The sequence below is a fragment of the Geotrypetes seraphini genome, chromosome 19 (assembly GCF_902459505.1).
Source record: "Geotrypetes seraphini chromosome 19, aGeoSer1.1, whole genome shotgun sequence".
In the NCBI taxonomy this organism is placed as follows: Eukaryota; Metazoa; Chordata; class Amphibia; order Gymnophiona; family Dermophiidae; genus Geotrypetes; species Geotrypetes seraphini.
This window is the reverse complement of record NC_047102.1, coordinates 14,118,238-14,141,506: the sequence shown is the minus strand read 5'-3', so window position 1 is coordinate 14,141,506 and position 23,269 is coordinate 14,118,238. Positions and strand designations below refer to the sequence as shown.

General features: G+C 42.9%; 1 protein-coding gene across 1 annotated transcript; it reads right to left on the bottom strand.

Annotated features, from left to right (window-relative positions):
• Window positions 1-1,402: 1,402 nt before the first annotated feature.
• Window positions 1,403-22,599, bottom strand: SLC39A13 (solute carrier family 39 member 13). The gene is made up of 10 exons (XM_033928693.1): window positions 22,443-22,599; window positions 17,414-17,706; window positions 17,177-17,290; window positions 16,148-16,287; window positions 15,711-15,860; window positions 15,343-15,432; window positions 11,213-11,263; window positions 6,065-6,197; window positions 5,010-5,109; window positions 1,403-3,639 (listed from the first exon to the last, which is right to left on the bottom strand). Exons 2-10 carry the CDS (start codon window positions 17,661-17,663, stop codon window positions 3,564-3,566), a joined length of 1,104 nt encoding a protein of 367 aa, XP_033784584.1. The 5' UTR covers window positions 17,664-17,706; window positions 22,443-22,599; the 3' UTR covers window positions 1,403-3,563.
• Between the last annotated feature and the right edge of the window lie 670 nt (window positions 22,600-23,269).

Here is a 23,269-nt window from a genome sequence, read left to right as displayed (position 1 = left end):
CCCCTTTCCCTTATAAATATTATAACTCATCCCTTTCCCTGAATATCCTTTTGTCCCCGTTTGTTTACAGTATTGGTCTTTCCCCTGTCTGGGTATTTTTTATCTTGTACCCATTGTTCTTAACTTTGTTAACTGCCTTGATTTGACTACAATAGTTAAGAAATGCGGTATAATCAAATAAACTAACTGTATACCACCTTTCTGTGGTTACTATCAAAGCAGTTTGAATATTATATACAGGTACTTGTTTTGTCCCTGAGACAATGAAGGGTTAAGTGACCCACCCAGAATCACAAGGAGCTACAATGGGAAATAAAGAAATAAACAATTAAACAATTCTAATTGTGTGATTAAAAATCTTAAATTGAATTTCCCCTAATGCAACCAATGCATTCTACATCACCTTGATTTTTCTTTCCCCTTAGAATTCTCTGGAATTTACTATGCATTCAGTCACTATGGGCCAGATCCTATAAACAGCACCTCGGTTAGCTGACACTAAGCATCCTAATTGTGGACCCCTAGAAATCCCTAACTAAGGGCCTCTTTTATGAAGCCATTTAACATGGGCTGCTCTGGTAATGGCCCCTAAGTCCTTAGGGATTTAAACGGCTTCGGGGCCGTTGCCGTGTAACAGTCGTCAGCACAGCTTTGTAAAAAGTGGTAGTGGTATTGACCACGCCACTGATCTATAATTTAAAATTTTTTTTAAAAAAGCAATTGGTTAAAAGTTGTGTGTGGATTTTCTCGTGGTAGCTACGCCTAACGATGTGAAAAGTAGGCGTGGTAGACTTAGACGTTTGAGATAGGTGCCAGTAAATTATATACCGGTGCCAACCTATATGGATGCCTAAGTCCACTTTTGCACCACTAGGCGTGATTTTATATAGGATGTCTCATGGTTGATTGACAAGTACACAGATCAGCGCCTAAAGATTAAGTGTGGTTAGGCGCCGTTTGTGGAATCTGGCCCTATCTGCATTATTTCATCTGTCTCAGAGAGAGAGGAAGAGATAATGGTTACTGCGGATGGGCAGACTGGATGGGCCATTTGGCCTTTATCTGCCATCATGTTTCTAGGTTTCAATGGACTGCATACCTAGCCGTCCCAACTTGAAATGAAAAGCTTAGCCCTTTAAATTTAGAACCACAAGTTCTGCGGTTCATCTGTACCAGGCAGGCTAGTTGAAAACTGTAGCCAGATATGTTTACACATCAGCCACCCCAATGAACAGTGAGACCGTGTAATCTTCCTGGAAGCTGAAAGTTATGGATATAAGATGAAAAAAAATCAAGAATGGAAATCAATATTAATATAATGAGCTCTCCCCTACAAAAGACACCTAAAATGTAAAAAGAAGCAAGCTTTATTCCACATAACAAAGAAAATCAGACAGGGAAAAAAATTGTAACTTTTACTTTATTTACTCCAATAAGTCTGAGCAAAATGTGAGTGTGTATGTGTCCATGTATATAGACACATACACACACAATTACATAAGAACAGTTAAAACTTTGCAATGAACATTAAAATAAAATTATACAAAGAATAAACACTTGGAAAAGTCTATTTTGTTTCAGAAGGTGCGGAGTGTTGAAGCATCATGAAAACCAACCTTAAGCAAAGACTTAGGGCAAAATAACCAGAAAGGAAAAGCAGCCCAGATTCTCTGTTTCCAAGTTCCACTATTCCAGGATATTCGATAACAGTTTAACTCAGGGATCAAGTCGTTGTTCCTCTCCCACCACAGGGCAGCTCAGGAAGTCATTGTCCCCCACCACCACAGAGCTCAGAGAGTAAAGTCACTGTTCTCCCCACCACCACCACAGCTCAGGAAGTACCCCACCACCACAGGGCAGCTCAGGAAGCAAAGCCACTTTCCTTAGCAACAGCAGCTGGTGAATCCAGAGACTAGTGGGATAGCACACATCTACCAGCAGGTGGAGATAGAGAACTGATTTGTAGGTGCTTCTCTTGGATGGAACTTCTCCTGGCTAATTAGTATACTCTTATCTCCAGCAGGCGGATGGATACCATTCTTCTAGCTCCTGGCTTCTGCTGCTGAAAAAGGCTGTCTTCTCCTATTGCTTTGGCTTCAATGGAGAGTAGGGGGTGTTTGGTTGAGTGGTGCTAATTTGGGGGGGCAATACCTGGGCTCCCCCAGGTCCCTTCCCCATTGTTTCTTCACTATAGAGCAGCTCAGGGAGAAAAGTCACTGCCCCCTATTGACCAGAGAGTACCCCAGGGAGCAAAGCCACTGCCCCTCCCAACCAATTCCTCAACACAAGCAGCTCTTATGTCCCTGAATAACAATCTCTGTATTTCAGAAGCCTTCTTACAGCAAGGATGTGGAAATCATGTGAGGACTAGGATTTCTAGGTAAAGAAAGGCAGTGGTATTGGGATTTTTGGAATTGATGGTGTAAAAATCCCAGAGGTGCTGGGAAATCCTGCAGACACCAGGAATTTCTGGGTATATCATTGGTATGGAAGATGACTGCTTGCCGCCCTCCTATGTTACATCAGGGGCACTGCCCTAACAACCAATAACCAACAGTTACTGAACCAAAACCCTCTTTTGTACTTTTTGATTAGTGAGTACCTGGACTTGTTTAAAGCAATAGTTGAGACTTCATCTTGCCCACTGAGCAACAACAATAAGTCTTTCCTCATCTCATTCCATCTTCTTTTACCACTGCTCTGGGATTCAGTCAGTACCACAGTAGCTTGGTTTAGTGCATCCGGACTGTTATAACAGTGACATCTGGTGACGGGAGTTCTTGATTCTTGCATGGCTTCTGAACAGTTGCATGGACTTGTGCAGGGAAATTCTTGCCATTGGTGTGTTATTCTGTCAGTAGAGCTCTGGCCTGGTCTGGTGCAGGGAGGCTTGTGGCACTGGTGTGGTATTCTGTCAGTAGAGCACTGGCCTGGTATGGTGCAGTGAAGCTCTTGCCGCTGGTGTGGTACTGTGTCGGTATAGCACTGGCATGGACTAGTGCAAGGTGGCCCATGGCACTGGCATGGTATTCTGTCAGTAGAGCTCTGGCCTGGTCTGGTCCAGGGAGGCCCTTAGCACCGGTGATGTATTCTGTCAGCATAACGCTGGTCTGGTCCAGGGAGCCACATGGTATTGGTGTGGATGCTGGTATGTACTGGTGCAGAGAGGTTCTTGCCATTAGTGTGGTATTCTGTCATTAAAGCACTGGCCTAGTCTGGTGCAGGGAGGCCCTGGCACTGGTATGGTTTTCTGTCAGTATGGCACTGGTGTGGACTGGTAAAGAGATTCTTGCCGTTGGTGTGGTATTGTGTCAGTAACACAGTTTGGTGACAATCTTTGGTAAAATTCTATAAATAGAATGAAGCTGAATGAAATATCAGGACCAAACAAACCAATTGGTGGGAGTGAAGGGCGAGGAGTTCAGGCCAAAAAATGTGACCTACTCCAGGTCTCTCTTCCGCTTTGCACACATCCTTGTTTTAAATTAGCGTTTGTTATTGCGAAGTAACAGTCAAGAAGTCCATCCACGTCCCGTGAAGCAGCATTATCAGTTCAGAAAAGATCATTCTGCAGTGTGTGATAACAAAACCATCACTGCAATCCCAGCACACAACAGGCAGACCTGTGACAGGGAGTACCTGGGGAGACAGAGAGAGAGAGTTAGTGCTATCTGTACCTGAGGCGAGAAAACAGCACTGGGACCCGGTGACTCAAGGAGAAAGCCTCCGAGGACCCTAAATATTAGAGGAAACATGGGAAACTGGGGGAGGGGGAGAAAAGGAGGTAAAAGACATCCTTGGAAGCATTAGGGAGAAACAAGGAGAGTTAGTGCGGCCTATACCTGAGGTGAGAAAGCAGGTCTGGGACTGGGGAGCTAGGGAGAGAGCCATCAAGGATACCAAGTACCAGAGGAAACATGGGAAATGTTTCTTTTCTTTCCTTAAAGATTGTAGTTCATCCTCCTTGCCTTCTGTACCAGTTAGTATTAGAACGTAAATAATTTGTTTATAATGTCTTGTTTTGTCCTCCCCAGTTTTTAATTTTTATTAAAAAAAAAAAAAATTTGTTATACGCATTGAAGTATATGATATTGCGTAGATAACAAATCTTAATAAACTTGAAACTTGAAATGAGAGACAGAGAGAAGACAGCCCCAGCAGCCTCTGTTTCCGGCGCCTACCTTTCTCAGAGGCGTGATTCTCTAACCGTCCCCATTGCATGACTGACACGCAATCGGCGACCGCTTTTAAGGCGGCTGCCGACAACGGTGCCGGTTAGAGAATCCGGCCCTAAACGCGGAACCGAAACGCCAAAAAATTGAATTAAAAAAAATCTAAATACAAGTGGGGAAAAAAAAAGTCTAAAAAAAATGCCTTCCAATGACATCATATGTGATATGTCCAACCAGGCAGCACAAAAGATATATCTCAAATACTGTTTCAATACTGCCGTTTGAATTGCTGCCTTTCTCAGTCAACTACAAGCAATTTTAAAAGTGTTTTTTAGCTGTATAAACAAACCTTCCCAACAACCCCTCCTGTTTAAGTATATCACGGGCCGTCTCGAGTCGGAAGAAGATATCTTCTACCTCAAGGGATCCTCGACCACCAGGGGGCATCCGTTAAAAATCAGGGGAGGGAAGTTCCATAGCGACTACAGAAAATACTTCTTCACTGAAAGAGTAGTGGATCATTGGAACAAACTCCCACTGCAGGTGATTGAGGCCAAGAGCGTGTCAGATTTTAAGAGACAATGGGATGTTCACATGGGATCTCTAAGGGAGTAAAATCAGAAGGGCGGGAATTTGGAATGGGCAGACTTGGTGGGCTATAGCCCTTTTCTGCCGTCTTTTCTATGTTTCTAAATGTCACTACTTTGTTCTGTGAGTTGGCTACTGTTTGCCTGGTAAGTTCAAGATCTTTTAATTACTCCTCTTTTTTGTTTTTTTTTTAGGTACATTCTTTTATGCAGCTTCTTAATGTTAACCTTTTAATAATTTTTTACTCACCGAGGGTTTTTCTCTTCCAAGACATCAGGCAGCACATTCACAAGTGCAATGTAAAGGAATCCTCCTGAAGTGAACGGTAGGATCCAGGCCACGGTTTCCCCTGCCAATAGTGAAAGGAGATAATGTCTTGACAAGGTGAAAAGCAAACCCGCCAAAGACAGCAGTGCAGCGGCCTTCCCCAAATTCCAGCTGTCCCAGCCGTACTGAACTAGGACCTTGAGTAATAACAATAACATATTGCATAAGTGTGAACGCTAGGTAACATAAGACCTCTTTTCCTAATTATGACAGGGATAGCCATGCAAATGGTAACTCGCAATTGGAAAAATTGCGATCGCCTTAATTTTCCTTTTTGGTGGGCGAGTTTATGTTTATTCTACAGATATGAGAAGATGAATGCTGATATGTTGGGGCACAGCAATCTATTCAAATTGGTTTGGAGCCCGTCGATATCCTTTGTTTTTAATTTTTATTTCCATACACATCCAGGACAGGGTGGGTGGGGGGGGGTATCTTGTTGGTTTATTCTTTGATTAAATGTATTAGATGGGAGGGGAGGGATATTTTTCTTCTGCATTGTTATTGATTGAATATAAGTGCTTGTTTTGATTATTAATGTCTGTATAATTCCTGGCACTTTGTATTACTTTGGAAAAACGAATAAAGATTAAAAAAAAAAAAAAAAAAAAGAACTCTAAACTGAAGAAATGTTTTTAGTTGTGAACCCACAAAGAGTGGAATAGTGGTCTCTGTACCCAGAGCTGACCTTCCTGTGAGCAAGACCTATGAGGAGCCGCTAAAAAGTTCTCAGCCCAACCAAGAAGAGAATGATGTGGAGCCATGAAACGAAAAGTGTCAAAAAAAAAAAAAAAAAAAAGTGTGGAATAACTTGTAAGTTTCATTCTCCTCTTGGTTGGGCCAAGAGCTTTTTCAGTGGCCCTTCGTGTACTTTCTTCCAGTCTGATGGGGCTGTTAAGCTTCCAACTCCCCTTTAGCCTGACCAATTCCGTACTCGGCCCCTCCCTTTTTGGAAACAAAGTATCTCTCTTCCTTACCTTCTCCCTTCGGGGACTGAGCACAAACTGCAAAGCAGGCGCCCAAAATTGCCCCCAGTGCTGTGAGAAGCTGCATCTTGGCTGCACTCCAGCGATCAAAGCCAGCCCGAAGCAAAATGGCAAAGTCACCTACCTGGAAAGAGAGAGGGATCAGAGATAAAGCATTGAACCTAGGGACAGCAGTCTTACGCCTCTAACCTGGCCAGGGAAATGACATCTTTTTTCTATGAGGATGCAAAATACTGAAGTAGAAACGAGACACAGTAACAATTTTCCAATGGCTGCTACCCTACCTAACACTTGCAAGGACTTCCGTCTCTGTCTCCTATCGCTCATCTATCCCAACACTCAGCACTCCTCTCTCATGTCTCTCCCCTCTTTCCCTTCTTGTTAAAAGAAAATGCAGTGGGTTGTCTCAATCAAGCTGAAAATAAATATCATAACCGAGAGAAATGCTTGCAGTCTGAGTAATAATAATAATAATAATTTATTCTTATATACTGCCAAACCATCAGTTCAAGGCGGTTCACAACAAGAAGAGGCTGGAAAAAAACAGTGAATTACATACATGAGCATCAAATGTTTCTCAGAAAATACAAATTGCAGTCAAGTCACATATTTCTCAAACCGGTAAGTTTTAAGAATTTTTCGAAATAGATAAGACTGAGTTTGGGGAATAAGAGCATTCCAGCATGAATTCATTGCACTAGCCTGAAATGCAAAAGTTTTTTTCCCCCCAAGAATCTCTTGCTGTGACATGCTTTTACCGATGGGAACATAAACCAGCAGGTTCTTTGTGTATTCTTGTTTGAATGATAAAATTCAAAGTGGGAAGAGAGGTAGGTTGGAGTCAATCCAAAGAAAACTTTAAAACAACTACAACCAAACTTAAGCAAAACTCTAGCCTCGAATGGCAACCAATGGAGCAAGGGCTTAAGTGATCATAGTTTTTAAGGCCCAAAATCAGACTATTCTGAGTCTGTTAAGAGTTTTTTTGGATGAGATCCCAGACAAACAATATTACCGTAGTCCAGAATAGACAAAACTGATGACTGAACCAGTAACCTAGAAGACGTTAAGCCAAAATATTTTTTTAATAGTGTGAAGCTTCCATAGTACTGAAAAGCTTTTTTTAATCAGTAGATCAGTATGGTCGTTAAAAGATAACGAGCGATCTAGCGTGACGCCTAATATTTGTATCCGCTTTGAACCGAAAGGTAATGGCGGAATAGAAATCTGTAATGTAATGTAGTAGCTATTGAATCATTTTGGCCATTTAAATGGAGTATATTTTCTTTTTATTTAAATATCTTTATTCGTTTTTACATTATGCAAACAAGTGTACAATAATTCAAGTCATACTATACATTCTTCACTTGAAACTCTACATTCATTTTATACCATAAACTATCTCCCCTCCCTCCCTTTCCATATATTACCCCTCATAATGTCATAAAACCCACCCATCCCTCCTCCCCCCTACATATATTTAATGGGAGTATATTTTCATTGATTTTAGCAACTGACCTCTCATCGTTACAGGTCATACTTATTGTTTATTGGAGACTTCATAAATTGCCTTTCACAGCAAATCGCAATGTCTTCCTGCCCTATTAATCTAGGTGCCTGCAGTAGCCTAGCAAGGGTAGGAGGTGCTGCCTTGCGCCTTCCTCTTTGCCCCCCCCCTTGCCATACTCGCGCCCTCCCTTCCCGTACCTCTTTAAATCTTCGCTAGCACAAGCAGCTTCTCTGGCCTGCTGTCGAACTTCCCTCTAACGTCACTTCCTGGCCCTGCGACCCAGAAGTGATCTCAGAGGGAGCCATGCTGATGAAAGCAGGCCAAGCTGGCAAAGATTTAAAAAGGTACAGTGGGGGCAGGGAAGGGAGGTTGTGAGCATAGCGGGGAGAGTGGGAAGGCAGACACCCCCTCCTTTTCACATTACCCATAAGTTTTCAGTGGGCAAAAGTAAGCACACTGGCCTAGGGACCTTAATGGAGAAAGTATGTGGGCTGTGGCATTGCTGGGGTGGAACTGGAAAGGTCTGCAAGAAGGACTTGCAGGAATGTTACTTTGAAATCTATGCGCTTACTGTCTTCTCATTTTCCTCAAGTAAAGTATGTGGGCAAAAAAAACCCACTCTCTGAAGCCAAAGCAGTTTTTGAAAGGGAAAATCCACAGGCTTGTCGCTTTAAAAGATTTCTGGATAAAACTCTTGCATTTCGGGCAGGCAAATTGAATGACTGGTTGAACCTGCGACGCACAAATGGAAGATTAGATTAGTAATATTATTATGCGTGCTCCATCTTATTTTACTTTTAGAAAACTAGTAAAAACACAGTTGTTTGATCAATTTGTAACTTGATTCATTGTTTTTAATCTTTTATCATTTATGTATTTCTGATGATCTGTATTGTATTTTTTTCACTGATTGTACAGTACTTCTCATTGTAAACCGCCTCAAACTATTATGGCTTTGGCAGTAAAGAAGAATAAATTATTCTTAATACCTGTGAACTTGTAAGAGACTGGCGAGTCTTTAAATGGGACACATTAAGATTGTTTGTACCTGTTTGTCACTTCATCTGTGGGAGAAGGCCAGAGCCCTCGATATAGCTCGATGTGAAACAGGGCCGCTGTTGGGCCTGGCTGAAGTTTTTGTTTATTTTGATTATCCCCAGCTTGGAGGTTTATGCGACGCAACTCCTAACAGTGAAATGTCTACTCACATCAGTGATCAACCGTCCTAGACAGCTATGAGGATAAGTACCTTTCTGTACTATAAAGAATGATTTGATTGTGATTGAAGAAATTGTAATTTTGTGGAGGTTTCTTTTAGAGACCAATGGCTGTATGCTAGCTCCATTACAAGACACGTATGTACTGAAAATGAGGAGGTCTCTTTTTCTCCACTTATCTTTTTCAAATTATTTTCTGAACTGTTTTATGCAGAGGTCTTCTGATCATAGCTTGTCTTATGCTACTAAATTGATGTTTTCATAGCTCTGAGAATTATAGTTGAAGTTCTTTGGGAGTTTAACTTGCAAGAGAAAGAGGAGACCTGAAAACTACCTTCCCAGTCATTCAAAGAGGAAAATGTGACAAGGCGCAGAAAAGAAATGACAAGAACAATCCCCACTGTCTCTGCTCAGGTTAGACTTCTCGCCTAGTGCCAGAATTCAAAGGGGAAGATTTCAGCAATGGCTTAAGTTAAATGCAGACGCGCTATAGGGGTAATTCTGAAAACGTCGCCAAAATTTAGGTGACAGGATGCTGTGCGAAGTGCAAATTCTTTACCAGCAATTACACGTGTACTTACTGTTATGGACAACCAATATAAATCAGGATTTACAAGTCCACAACCAAAAGGTTGACCCTAAGAACTCCACAGAAATAAAAATCCGATAAAACCAAAGACATAGAAACATAGAAAATGACGGCAGAAAAGGGGCCACGGCCCAACAAGTCTGCCCACTCTAATGACCCACCCCCCTAATTTCTTCCTGTGGAGAAGACGATCAAGATGCAGGCTTTATTAAAAGTTCAATCCAATAATCCACAAAAAGAAATATCTAGGACCCAAATCATTGGGTCCATAGTCCCCTTGCAGTTATATGCTATAGGTTTTTGCAAATAAGGCCTCCTTTTATCAAGCTGTGCTAGGATTTTTTTTTTATTTTGGGACGTTCCGATGCTCCTAGGAATTCTATGAGCCCCGGAGCTTTTCCCACCACAGCCTGCGATAAAAAAAACCCCCAACGCAGCCTGATAAAAGGGGGGCCTAAGTTTTTAGAGTAATAATGAGTGCCAGTTAGCACCAGTTAACTCCAATTTTTGGTTGCTAATGCCAATTAACTTTTGTGCGTAACTGGTGCTACTCTTTAACCTGTGTGTGCAATTTTGCATGCTAAGCGTGAAAATGTACATGCAAGATTACAGAATGAAGGGGGTGCCGTTTGTGCTCGCCTTCACGCCACACTTTTCTTATTTATTGGTTCAATTTTCTATACCGTTTTCCCAAGGGAGCTCAGAACGGTTTACATGAATTTATTCAGGTACTCAAGCATTTCCCTTCTCTGTCCCTGTGGGCTCACAATCTTTCTAATGTACCTGGGGCAATGGTGGGATTAAGTGACTTGCCCAGGGTCACAAGAAGCAGCGTGGGTTTGAACCCACTTTAACCACTGCGTCACTCTCTCCCGCCACAGATAATACTGGGCTGATCCATGGATAGAAGACTTATTCTTTTATCAGCTTCTGGTGAACAGGTAACTAGTTCTGAATACTGGGCTGAAAATGACATTGCTGCTTTGACTGCTAGTTCTCCCATTTCCTTCAGCATTATACAGATATCTGCCCTCTCATTCGTCACTAAGAAGTCATGGCTTGTCTGTCAGCCTCTGCTATCATTTTGGTTTTGTCCCTCCAGTTCAGTTTTTGGCTGCGTGGCGGTATACAAAATAAAGTTATTATTATTATTAACTGCTGGTCACTAATCCGTATTTAGTTTGTCTTCTGCTGTGTGACAGAGACATGCAGTCTGACCTGTTTTGTTTCCATTCGGCATCCAAATAGATGGCATCCTAGAGCTCTTTGTAATATGTGCGTGTTGCCGTTCCACATTTATAGCTGTTGGTTTGGTTGTTTTAAGGTGCTGAGCAAGTTCTTTGTGGGGGTTCGGTTATTCTGCAGACTGCCTGGTAATGGCGGAAGTTTGTCACAGAATCCGAGAAAACATCAGGATATCAATACTCTTTATTTGTTTTACAAGCAAATGACATAAGAGCAGTGCATACTGACAGACACAGACAAACACACACACTGCTTACCTAAACTAAACCTTAAGTTTGTATACCGCATCATCTCCATAAAGATAGAGCTCGGCACGGTTTACAGGTAAATTCAATAAATGAGGGAAGGACATAATAAGAAATTAGAGGTTATGAAAAGGATAGCTAGCTTTACATTTTAAATAGATAGCTTTACATTTTGGAGAAAAGCCAGGTTTTCAGGACAAGAAGACAGGTTTTTGTACAAGAAATCAGGGACATAAAAGAGACATGTTTACAATGAGAGAGACACCACTCCCTCTATGTAGGACTAGTTGATGAGATTAATTTTGAAAATCTGCAGTATGGCCCATCACTCACCTCATGAGGAATTTCATGCAGTAAAATTGCTACTGTGGTCAATATCCCAACCTGTATGGAACAGAAGAAGAAAGAATATTTGCAGGCTTCAGTGAGGCTTGTTTCAGACAGCATGCTTAAATCTTGCTCCAGTATTCCCCATATTAGCAAAGTTTCATTGATCTATACACATGGGCGAAGCATGAGCAGGCTGTGGGTATGTCACCAATTAATGAGTGTAACTTATAGAACACTATCAGTTATACACGTTGCATGGTGCACTTAGGTGTGCCAACCTATATCAGCTGTTGACCTGCTGTAAGTGGGCATGCCTAAATTTTGGTATGCCAAAACAGAGCTGTTTTAGGTACACCTAAGCCTGTGGTCTCAAACTCGCACCCGGGGTCCACATGCGGCCCGTCAGGTACTATTTTGAGGCCCTCGGTATGTTTATCATAATCACATAAGTAAAATAAAACAGTTTCTTGATCATATGTTTGTTTAGCTATAAATGACAATATTATTATTAAGACTTAGCCAAAAGGAAAAATTTATAAACTATAAAGAGTTTTGCTTTATGGAAAATTGACATTTCTTTAATTAGACATTAACTCTTTTTTTCTGAGGCCCTCCAAGTACCTACAAATCCAAAATGTGGCCCTGCAAAGGCTTTGAGTTTGAGACCATAAGAATTGCCATACTGGGACTTTTTAAAAATCACTTTTTAATTAGTTTTAAAGGATTGCGGTCAATTACCTCACCAATTAGAACTAATTAAACCAATTAAGTGGACAGGAGGTAAATACCCTGCTGTATTTAAAAGATAGAAAATGTATATGTGATCAAGGCAACTAACAGAGCAGGGTTCAAAAGAAGTTTGGAATAGTTTTTGGAGGAAAAGTTCCTAAAATAGTATTTGCCACGCAGACTTGTGAAAGTGATCACTTATTTGTACTCACTCTCAGATACCTATACCCATTGTATCATTCCTTCTAACAGAAACTCCCCAACCCTGAGATGTCCTGTTGAGTTGTCCTTTCTGCCAAATCAGAATGTAAGCTCTTCTGAGCAGCAGGGACCATCTATTGTACAGCGCTGCATATGCCTTTCAGCGCTACAGAAATGATAAATAGTAGTAATATTTTTGCATTTTTAAAATATGCATGTAATGTTGTAATCCACCTTGTATAAAGGCAGAATACTAAACTATTAACTATAATCTGAGGACTGAAGGGTAGCCAGTGGACATCTCCATGTTTTACCCAAGTTAATTAAAGACTAGTGAGCCTGACATCTGTGCCAAGCTAAACAAGGAGAGCTATTGTTAAGAACCAAATTAATGATCACAGGGGTAAACAATCACTTTAATGGGGAATAGCGTGCATTGGAAAGGAAGGTCATGTGTAACAATTTATTTGAATTCTTTGAAGGTATAAATAAGCATACGGACAAAGATGAATTGGTCACAATTGTGTATTTGGATTGTAAGAAAACATTCTATAAAGTCCCTCATGATGGATTTCTTAGGAAGTCAGAGTCATAGGATAGAAGGAGGCAATATTTTAATGTGAATTGCCAACTGGTTAAAATATAGGATCTTTTGCTTTCTCTTTTGCAAAAATTTGGAATAATCTTCCTGCTGAAGTTAGACTTCTTCCTTCTTTATTAACTTTTCGGAAAACTTAAAAAAACTTATCTATTTCAGAAATCTCTAACTGATTCTTCAATATAAATAAGGATCATAAATGATATCTGTGCTCTGATATTTTGCTTTCCTTGTACTATTATTTAATCTTTTGTAAACCTAATCGAATCCCATCGTTGGAATGAATCGGTATATAAGACCAAGGATTGGATTGGATTGAAACTAAACTGAAGCAGGAAGGAGTTTATTCAAGTATGTTCAGTGGTCCTATTTGCTCCTTGTCCTGGGATGCGAGGGAGCGATGCATGACCAGGGCCTGGGGACGGAACACTGGCGATTTCTCTATACTGCGCTGTTGTGTTCCGACAGTGGATGGATGAGTGTGCCCCTGATGTGCTGGGTTGGCATAGGTCTCTTGTTGAGGTGGCCCGTTGGGAACTCCGGGGTGCAGGGAGGGGGATGACAACTTCCCAGCGGCTGTATCGTTCTCTTTGGCAGGCAGCCTTAGAGGGGGCTCCTTCAGTGTGATGGCTTTTGTCTTCTTTCCCTTTCTTTATCCTATTTTCTGGAGTACTGTGTGCAGTACTGGGCGCCGTACCACAAGAAGGACATGGCGGTACTCGAGGGAGTGCAGAGGAGGGCGACTAAACTGATAAAAGGTATGGAAAATTTTTCATACGCTGACAGGTTAAAAATGCTGGGTCTGTTCTCCCTAGAGAAGAGGAGACTTAGAGGGGACATGATAGAAACCTTCAAAATCCTAAATGGCATAGAGAAAGTAAATAAGGACAGATTCTTCAAACTGTGGGGAGCCACAAACACTAGGGGTCACTCGAAGAAATTGAAAGGGGACAGGTTTAGAACAAATGCTAGGAAGTTCTTTTTTACCCAGAGGGTGGTGGGCACATGGAACGCACTTCCAGAGGATGTGATAGGCCAGAACTCTGTACAAGGGTTCAAGGAGGGTTTGGATAGGTTCCTGGAGGATAAGGGGATAGAGGGGTACAGATAGAACTTGAGGTAGGTTGTAGAGGTGTCAGAAACCACTTCACAGGTCGTGGACCTGATGGGCCGCCGCGGGTGCGGACCACTGGGCGAGATGGACCTCTGGTCTGACCCAGTGGAGGCAACTTCTTATGTTCTTATGTACCTGTAGAGAGAGGCAGACATACACTAAGGGCCTCACCTATAGAATCAGGTCCTTAGTGTATGTCTGCCTCTCTTTACATATAAGCTCCTTCCTTCTTCCATACATGTATGTACAAGTGCCTACCTGTACATACATATTTATTTATTTCGATTTGTATCCCGTTATCCCAGAAGCTCAGAACGGGTTACAAGTAGACATTCACAATCGTTTGAAAACAGACTAGTCATGACAACAAATAGGTTATTCTAGAGACCAGACTGGTCATAGCGAAGAGTACTAGGAGAAGTATATTGAGGAGGCAGTTTTTAATGGCCCGACTGGCAGAAGAAGAAGGCCTTTACTGCTCTGCGGAAGGTCATTAGTGAGTCAAGCGACCTGATCTGTGTGGGTAGTCGGTTCCATAGCTGAGGGAGGAAATGGCTGTAGGATCTTTTGCACGCCGTACTCATTCGGAGGGATCTCCCTGCGGGAATGCTGAGTCTTTGTTCTGCTTTGGAGCGGAGGGGGCAGTTAGGGGTGTAGAGGCATAGCTTGGATGCTGTGTAGGCTGGGTTTTTTTAGTAGAATTTCTTGTGTGTCACGACCAGGGCTTTGAAGACGCATCGCTTTTTGACTGGTAACCAGTGAGCTGCACAAAGCGCTGGAGTAATGGGGGTCATGGTAGCTGAAGTTGTATAGGTTGTACATAGGCATCTTAACAAGTATTTACTTGTCTCTCTGTGTGTCTATTTGAGTGTCCACCCATCTAATATGTACATTTATTTACTTATTATTTGTACATTATTAATACGTACATTTATTTATTATTTATTCAATATTTTAGCCCATCCTCCCATAGGAGCCCAAAGTGGGTTACAAAGTACATCCATAATAATCGAGACAGGACAGAGATGACATAATTTACATAAATTACAATACAGACATTGCAATAAAACATATGCACTAAGTAGCACCTGGTGAGATTAGGTGGCTCAGCAAGTGCCTGCCTGTCTCAATACATTCATATATTTATTTCTGCATTCAATGCGATTACACACCTAATAATAATCACTCCATGTGATATAGTGGTATATGTACCTAATGTGTGTTTGCGAATAATTGCGTATGTAAATCTGTCCCTCTATCCCCCTCTTTTACAAAGGTGCGCTATGCTTCTTAGCGCGCGCTAAACATGCATGTTATCCCTATGGACGCGTTAGCGCCCGCGTTGATTCAGCGTGCCTTTGTAAACGAGGGCCTATGTGTACATTGGAGCAATCTGTGTGTGCATGTGAATGCGCCATTGATAATTAGTGCTGAAGCAAGACACTTCTTTTAAACAACACACTCTGCGGGAGATCCACGCTGCTGCGTTACCTTTTTACTGACAAGAAAACTTCCAGCCACAGCCATTCCGTGGGTAAAGTTGTCGATGGTGTTAGCCAAAAGGTTAAGGTATCCACTTATCTAATGGATAAAACAGAAACAATGTTAACGAGAGGGAAGGCTAAACAGAGATTTAACTGGGAACGAAAGGAAAATCTGGAGCAGGAGCACACGAAGTGTATGTACGCTATAATAGGGGAGATCTGTTTTGGGGGAGGAAGGTAGATTATAAGCTTAAATTAGAAATGGACTAGCAGAAGATAATGTAACATAGTAGATGACGGCAGATAAAGACCCGAATGGTCCATCCAGTCTGCCCAACCTGGTATGAGCCAAGCCACTGAGGATCAGTCACTTGCCTTAATCTTGTCTTGCTGGGGTGTGTGCTGGAGCTGTCGTAGGGAGCCATTGCTATGCACGTTGTTGGCTTTTGCTTTCCTGGGCAGAACGATCTCTTTTCTTGGGAAGCAGGGTCCATTTGAAAGCACGTCTGCCACATTGGAAGAGCTCTGAACAGCGGAAAGACAAAATGGCAAAGCACAATTGAACTGTTGCTGCCCCTCCTGTAATGGGTATGAACCCCAGCAGGGAGCGCAGGTGGCAATACATGCTCTGCCCTGGAAAGGGGCGGCAGCAGAGAGCGATTCGGTGGTCTTACATTAGATTTGAACTTTTTTTCTTTCAAAGCTCCTAGTCTGCGCCACCCGCTCTCTCTTGGCCTCAGAGAGGCAGGGAGATTTGGGAATGGTGTCCCACAGATTCAGCAGTCTGTTTCCCTGGCTCTGCATGGACTCACCAATGCTGGGAATGTCTTTTCCTGCTGCTCCGATAACGACCATTCATCTGGGAAAGTCTTCTCCAGAATGAGGAAACTGACAAAACCAATGATCACCCAGAGGCCTAGGAGCTGCTGCTGCTGCAAGGTCTGTACCCCTCCTGTGTAATAAATAGCACCTCACCATAACTGTCATTGAAAGCAGTGCATGCAAATAGATCTCAAGCATATTCATTGGGGAATTCCTGAAAACCCGACTGGATTGCGGCCCTCGAGGAGGGACTTTGACACCCCTGTTCTAAGTCAAACAACTGTGGGCACTTGAGGTCATTGTTCCCAAGTCAAGAAGAATTAACAAAAAGGAAGAGCTTACTTCCTATTAGTATCACAAAGGAAGGGTGTTGTGTCATTGACAGAAATTATGGGCTTAGCCATTCGTCATATTTTACCAGAATGGAAAACTAGTCCTGCGTTTTCCTTTTTAGCGTGGTAGTCCAGTATTTGTTTAACTTGCAAATATGAAGAGGTGGGCGCCATCAGATGGAATAATGTTCCTTATACATAGAGGGTTTGGGCTCTTTTGGACAACTTTTGTAATTTACATAATGTATAATTTCCAATTTTTATCTTGAGCTTTCAATTTGCCTCTGCTACACTTTTGACTTAGGGGGGGATGTTACTGGGTGATTCCGTAATGTTTGTATTGTTTAAAATCAATAAAATATATATATTTGGGGGGGGAAAAAAGTGCTGCAAAGTACCAGCATTACATTTACAGCAGTCACAAATAGCTCACACTATGACAATGAATGTGAATTATTTCCAAAGCCCATCAGTCATCTGCAGAAGCAGCACCCGGTTGGGTTTACCAAGTCCTAACTGTAAAGAATGACTAACCGAGGGACAATCACTCACTACTTCCTTTTGCGACCGAGTCACAGGTCAGATGTGATACCGCAGAGGAGAAGGACAAACACAGGGTAACGTCGGACAGAGCCTGCCTGCGGCATTCCCTGGCAGAGGGGTTCAACAGAAGAAGTGATGTCTGACCTGTGGTGGCACTGCAGGTGTATGCCCAGGCTTCAGGAAGGAGGTGCAGGAATACATCACCCAGAAGCCCACCAATTGCAAAGCTCAGCAGCTGTTTCAAATTCTGGGACCCTTCTGAAAGAGAAATTCAACTTTAAAAAAATGCTGTGGTCGCAAAAAAAATAAATAAAAAAAATAAATAAATAAACAAACAAATAAAAAGAAGAGAAACCAAGGTCAGAAGAAACAATCTCTCACCTTTGGATTTCAGAGCAGTCCCAGCTTCCAGGGGAATTACAAGCAGAGGCAGCACTCCGCTGAGCCCCACCACGAGAGAGCCAAGCAGAGAATACAACCAAGCATCCAGCCGCTCTGCACTAAAGAGCTCTGCCCAGGATGACTGGCCCCTCTCGCACAACTGGCTGGCACCAGACCCGTCCATACAAGGGGAACATTCTGGACAGAGCCAGAACAGTAGCAGGAAAAGTATGGGAGACCACTGTCCCATTCTTCCAACCGTCACACTACCTCCACTACAGGCTCACCAGTGGCTGAAAAACATAAACAAATCGCATCAGAAATCCAACCGCATAAACAGGACCCTCAAACATCTCGGTTAGATGTTACCGCCTAGGAATGAATAAAAATACTACTGCTCATCTACTCAGCCCCACTTCAGAAAAAAAGGCTGCAAAGTTGTTGTTGTTGTTTTTGTTTATTTTTTTACAGTCACTATAGTAGGACATACTGGCTCCAGATTCACCCAACAGGATTGATCCAGGCCCAGGTCTGCCCCATTATGGGGGTCTTTTTATTAAGGGGCACTAACTGATTTAGCGTGCACTATATGCTAAGACATCCATTATATTCCTGTGGGCATCTTAGTGCATAAAAGGACCCCCATATTTCTTAGGGAATGCAACTGGGAAATCAGAACAACAGATCCCTGCATGGAATGGGGAAAACCCAGGACTGAACTAACCTGTAAGGCAAATTCTCAGTACACATTAGGTAGGATATAGGATTCTGAAGACCTGTTAAGCTAGAGAAGAGGGGAATAATGGTTTTGAGAAAAGGGCGTGAAAAAAGTAGATAAGGTTGGGGTAAAAGCCAGTAGCATGCTTGGATGCATAAGGAGCAAAATAACTACTGCAGCAGGAAAAGGAGGTGATGGTGCCTCTATAGAACTTTCTGGTGAAATTTCATGAGCAGTTCTGGACACCACACACAAGTTTTTAAGTTTTTTAAGTTTATTAGGATTTTATATACCGCCTATCAAGAACACATGAATTGGGACAGACCCAAGGTTCCATAAAGCCCAGTCTGGGCCTTTACAGAAAGCTCATCCCCACTAGTAGGTCCAAAGCAGTTCAATAAAATTAGCCAAATATACATGGAAATTAACAATTAATTAAAAAAAGAACAGACCCTTAACAAAACCTGACAAAAAGAGCAAATTTTTACATTTTTCTGAAATAGAAAATAAGGCAGCTGCTGCTTAACAACTGCGTGGAATGACTTTCTTAAAAAGTATGCTCCTGGTTAAGGGGAAAAGTAATAAGCAATGATTTGACATGTGAAAACTTCAACTATAGGATGATGGTAAGATGGTAAGGTTTTAAAAGCAAAATAGGCCAGCTTAAAAGTTATGCAAGCTTGGAAAAGAAACCGGTGAAACCGTAATCAATAGTAGTGGAGTAACCCTGTCATGTTTCTGATTTAAAAATCAATCTGGCAGCTGTATTTTGCAAAATCTGAAGTTTATTTATTTATGTAAGTTATATTTATATACTGCCTATCAATGGAGGCTGTCTAAGCAGTTTATATTCAGGTACTTAAGCATTTTTCTCTGTCCCGGCGGGCTCATAATCTGTCTAACGTGCCTGGGGCAATGGAAGATTAAGTGACTTGCCCAGGGTCACAACGAACAGCACACGACTTGAACACACAGCCTCAGGGCGGTGAGGCTGGAGCTCGAACCACTTAGCAAATATACAAAATGACAGTAATCCCGTTGAGAAAATCTCAGGCTCTGAACCAACAAAGCAAAGTGATTTTCGTACAAATAAGAACATATGGTCCTAAATTGTCAGAGCTTAATAAAACGTTCTTAAGCAGATCATTTATCAGGGGTTGCATTGATAGCGAGGAAATCCAAATTCCTCCCCAAATGTTAGAAACTTGATCCATTGATAGAAACTTACAATGACACAATGAAATGATTGTAGGAATAAATTCAGGAGAACCACTAAACCAAAGAATTTTAGTCTTATTTGAATTCAACTTTAACAGGTTTATTTATTTAATTCATTCAATTTTTTTATACTGTTCTCCCAGGGGAGCTCAGAACGGTTTACATCAGTCTCCAACTCAACCCCTTTGCAGGGCCACATTTGGGATTTGTAGGTACTTGGAGGATGCGCCCTCTAGTGGGCAAGAAGGCATGCACATGGGTGGTGCAGTGTAGCAAACTTGAAACTTCAATCAAGTTTGCTTGAAAAGCTGTCCGCTCTGGGGCTCCGTAGATGACGTCACCCACATGTGAGAATATCATGCCTGCTTGTCCTGGGATAAAAATAGTTAATGTCTTATTTAAAAAAATGACAGCTTTGCATGAGGTAAAACTCGTTATAGTTCATAAATCTTTCCTTTGAGCTGTCTTAATAATAATATTGTCATTTATAGCTAAAGAGACTGTTTTATTTTACTTTTGTGATTATGATAAACATACAGAGGGCCTCAATATAGTACTTGGCGGGCCGCATGTGGCCCCTGGGCCACGAGTTTGAGACCACTGGTTTACATGAATGTATTGAGATAGTCAAGCATTTTTCCCTGTCTATCCCGGTGGGCTCACAATCTATCTAATGTACCTGGGACAATGGGGAGAGGGGATTAAGTGACTTGCTCAGGGTCACAAGGTGCAGCGTGGGTTTGAACCCACAACCTCAGGATGTTGAAGCTGTAGCTTTAACCAAACTTTAATCCTATCAATACAATTAGATATCTTTGCATATATTTGACTTCAATCCTGATAAGCTGTAATACATATAAAGATTCCCAAACAAACTCTGCTGGGCACAATAAACACCAGTGAGTCCCAAAGAATTTGAACACCAATCTTGTCATCAGCATAAGAATATAACTTCCCCACCTCAAAATAAAAAATTGTGCTGAAAGAGGTCATACAGATGTTGGATTTGATTCCCACTGCAACTCCTCATGGCTCTAGGCAAGTCACTTAACCCTCCATCACTCCAGGTATTAGATAAGTACTTCTATATAATATGTAAAACACTTTCTCTTTTTTTAATGTTAAATAGGACTAAGGAAGTGGGAATCCTGAGGAATGCCACACGGTAGTTGCCAAGTAAATGACTGTTCCCCATTTTTCATCATACAGTATTTCATATTAACCAACAGTAGTTAATCCAAGTGAAAAGCACATTTAAAAGAACATAAGCTTAATGAAGTTGGTTCAGAGAGTGACTACTAAAGCATATGGGGTAGAGTTTAGTATCTGGAACATATATACTCTGGAAAATAGATAGAATCGTGAAAATAAGATAAAGGGGAGAGTGTGGCGCAGTGATTAAAGCTACAGCCTCAGCACCCTGAGGTTGTGGGCTCAAACCCACGCTGCTCCTTGTGACCTTGGGCAAGTCACTTAATCCCCCCAGTGCCCCAGGTACGTTAGATAGATTGTGAGCCCACCAGGACAGATGCTTGAATACCTGAATAAATTCATTTAAACTGTTCTGAGCTCCACTTGGAGAACGGTATAGAAAATTGAATAAATAAATAAATATTATACCCGTCCTAGGCATAAATGTACAAGGGGGGGAGGTTCCCCCCCTCCACCCAACAGAAAAAAGGCTCTGACTGTGGCTAAAATTGGGTATAATCCTAAGGAAATATTTGTTAATGGAAAGGATGATGGATGTGTCGAATAGTCAGTCCTTCCCAGTAGAGGTTGTGAGGACGAGGACAGTATGTGAATTCAGGAAAGCATGAGGCAAGTACAGACCTCTGATGGAAAGGAAGAGAGCGGATGTGCAGTCTGGATAGTCGTTATGATCTCTATTTCAATCTCGGATGGAGAAGATAGAAATTAAATGCATGGGCAGCAGTTTGTACGTTGGGGAGCAGGGATCGGGGAGATTTTAGCCCACACCTCTTCAGCCGTAGCTCGTGGCATTCCGCCATGCTAGGTAGGGAATGGCACTTGTGGTTTTCAAGTGTCCGGGACTTGCGCAGATAAGGACAGAGCCTGTAGGGATGGGACGGAGATGGAGCTAAGATCTCGCGCGGGGAGTTTGCCCGAGGGAGAAGGCGTGATGACTCTTGAGCGCAGGTCGCGGAGGCGTTCGAACCGGCCTGGTTTGTTTTAATGACGTCTGTTATTGAGGCATCTTGTATGACGTACGGAATTTTATATTTTGATGTATGTGTGGGTTTGGCCTTAACTGTTATTCGTAATTTGATATGTAAGTATGTCTGTCATTTGGTATAGCGTTTCCTTGATGTGTTTTGTTACGACAAATAGAAATGGGGTCTTTTCCAGATAAGCCCCGCCACTAATGCAAAAAGTGCACGGGCGAAAACTTAAGCCCCGCCACCTTATAAATTATTAAACTATTGAAGCCCTAATCTAATCTAATCTAATCCTTAGGTTTGTATACCGCATCATCTCCACGTTCGAAGAGCTCGACGCGGTTTACTCCGAGGAAATTATTCACATGATTTGAATAATGACTCGGGGGGAGGGTTCAAGGGCGGGCTCCGCCCCTCCGCCCCTTGTATATCACTCGGGCTCCGCCCCCCCGCCCCTTGTATATCACTTTCCCCAAGTATTCACTTAGCATGGTGTTAGCTAAAACTGTGGCGGGGGTTAACTTTTTGGCGGGGCTTATCTGGAAAAGATCCTATAAATGTTTTATTTCGTGTGTCAATATGTAACTCGCCCTGGATAAGGTGAAAAATGAACAAACTACGCTTCCCCCCCATCCCCGGAGAGCTTACAATCTCAGGCTCTGAGGCGAGAGAGCGACTGAACCATCGCCAGGCAGATCCAAGGGGACAAAAGTGGGGGGGGGGGGGAAGGATACAGTCCTGTTGACTTAATACACCGTTATGTCCAACTTCACGGCGAATTTCAGCGGCTCACGCCATTAAAGCCCGCAAAATCTAAGAAAGCAACGCCATCATTCAGCCAGACCCGGTGGGAGGAGAGGAGAGGCGGTGGCGGTGGCGGCGACCCCCCCCCCTCCACCCCCTCCGCTCTTACCGTGCCGAAGGTCCCGTGCCATGCAGCTGCAGTGGCTGCACAGCGCGCGTGCCAGACGGCGGCCGAGCCTTCCCCCGCCCGCCGGAGCCACGTCTCCACCCCGCCCCTGCCCCGGAACCCGAGGCGCCGAATCGCGCTGGTGCCCGGAGCCTCGGCCCACGCACTTCCGGCCGCAGCTCGCGCGGGGGGGAACCCGGCATCCGGGGCTCACTTCCGTTCTGCCATAGGGCGCCGCTGAGAGCGCACGTAGTGCTGTCTGGAACGAGGGGATCGGGGCGGCGTGGCTTTCTTTTCTTTAGCGCTAAAGAAGATGCCGAGCACCGCCCTCCCCCCCCCCCCCCCGGTATTAAGCGACCTCCCTCGCTGGGTCTGTGTTGTGCTGGAGGACGGAGTGGGACATCCGGATTTCATTTCCAGTAAAATCCGGATGTTTCAATCTGGGCCTCCCTTTATCTGGAGCATGCAGTAACCCTAAAGTTTGCCCCCCCCCCCCAAATCACCCAGAAATAACTGGTGCTTATGGAGAAAAGTGGTGCAGAAGACACTTCTTTTTTTCTCGGCAGACCAATTCTATTTTGTAACCCTTCGGGTAGAGTTCTGTGATGCAGGGGTCCTAGCCGAAACCTGGCTAACCTCCGACTCAGACCCCTGCATTGCAGAACTCTGCCCAAAGGGTTACAAAATAGAATTGGTATGCCGAGAAAAAAAGCGAGGAGGAGGTCTAGCCATCATACTCAAAAACAATATTAACATAAAGACTCTAGACAAACATTCCATTCCCCATTTGGATCTCCTAGCCTGCCATTGTCCGACGATTCACTCATAGG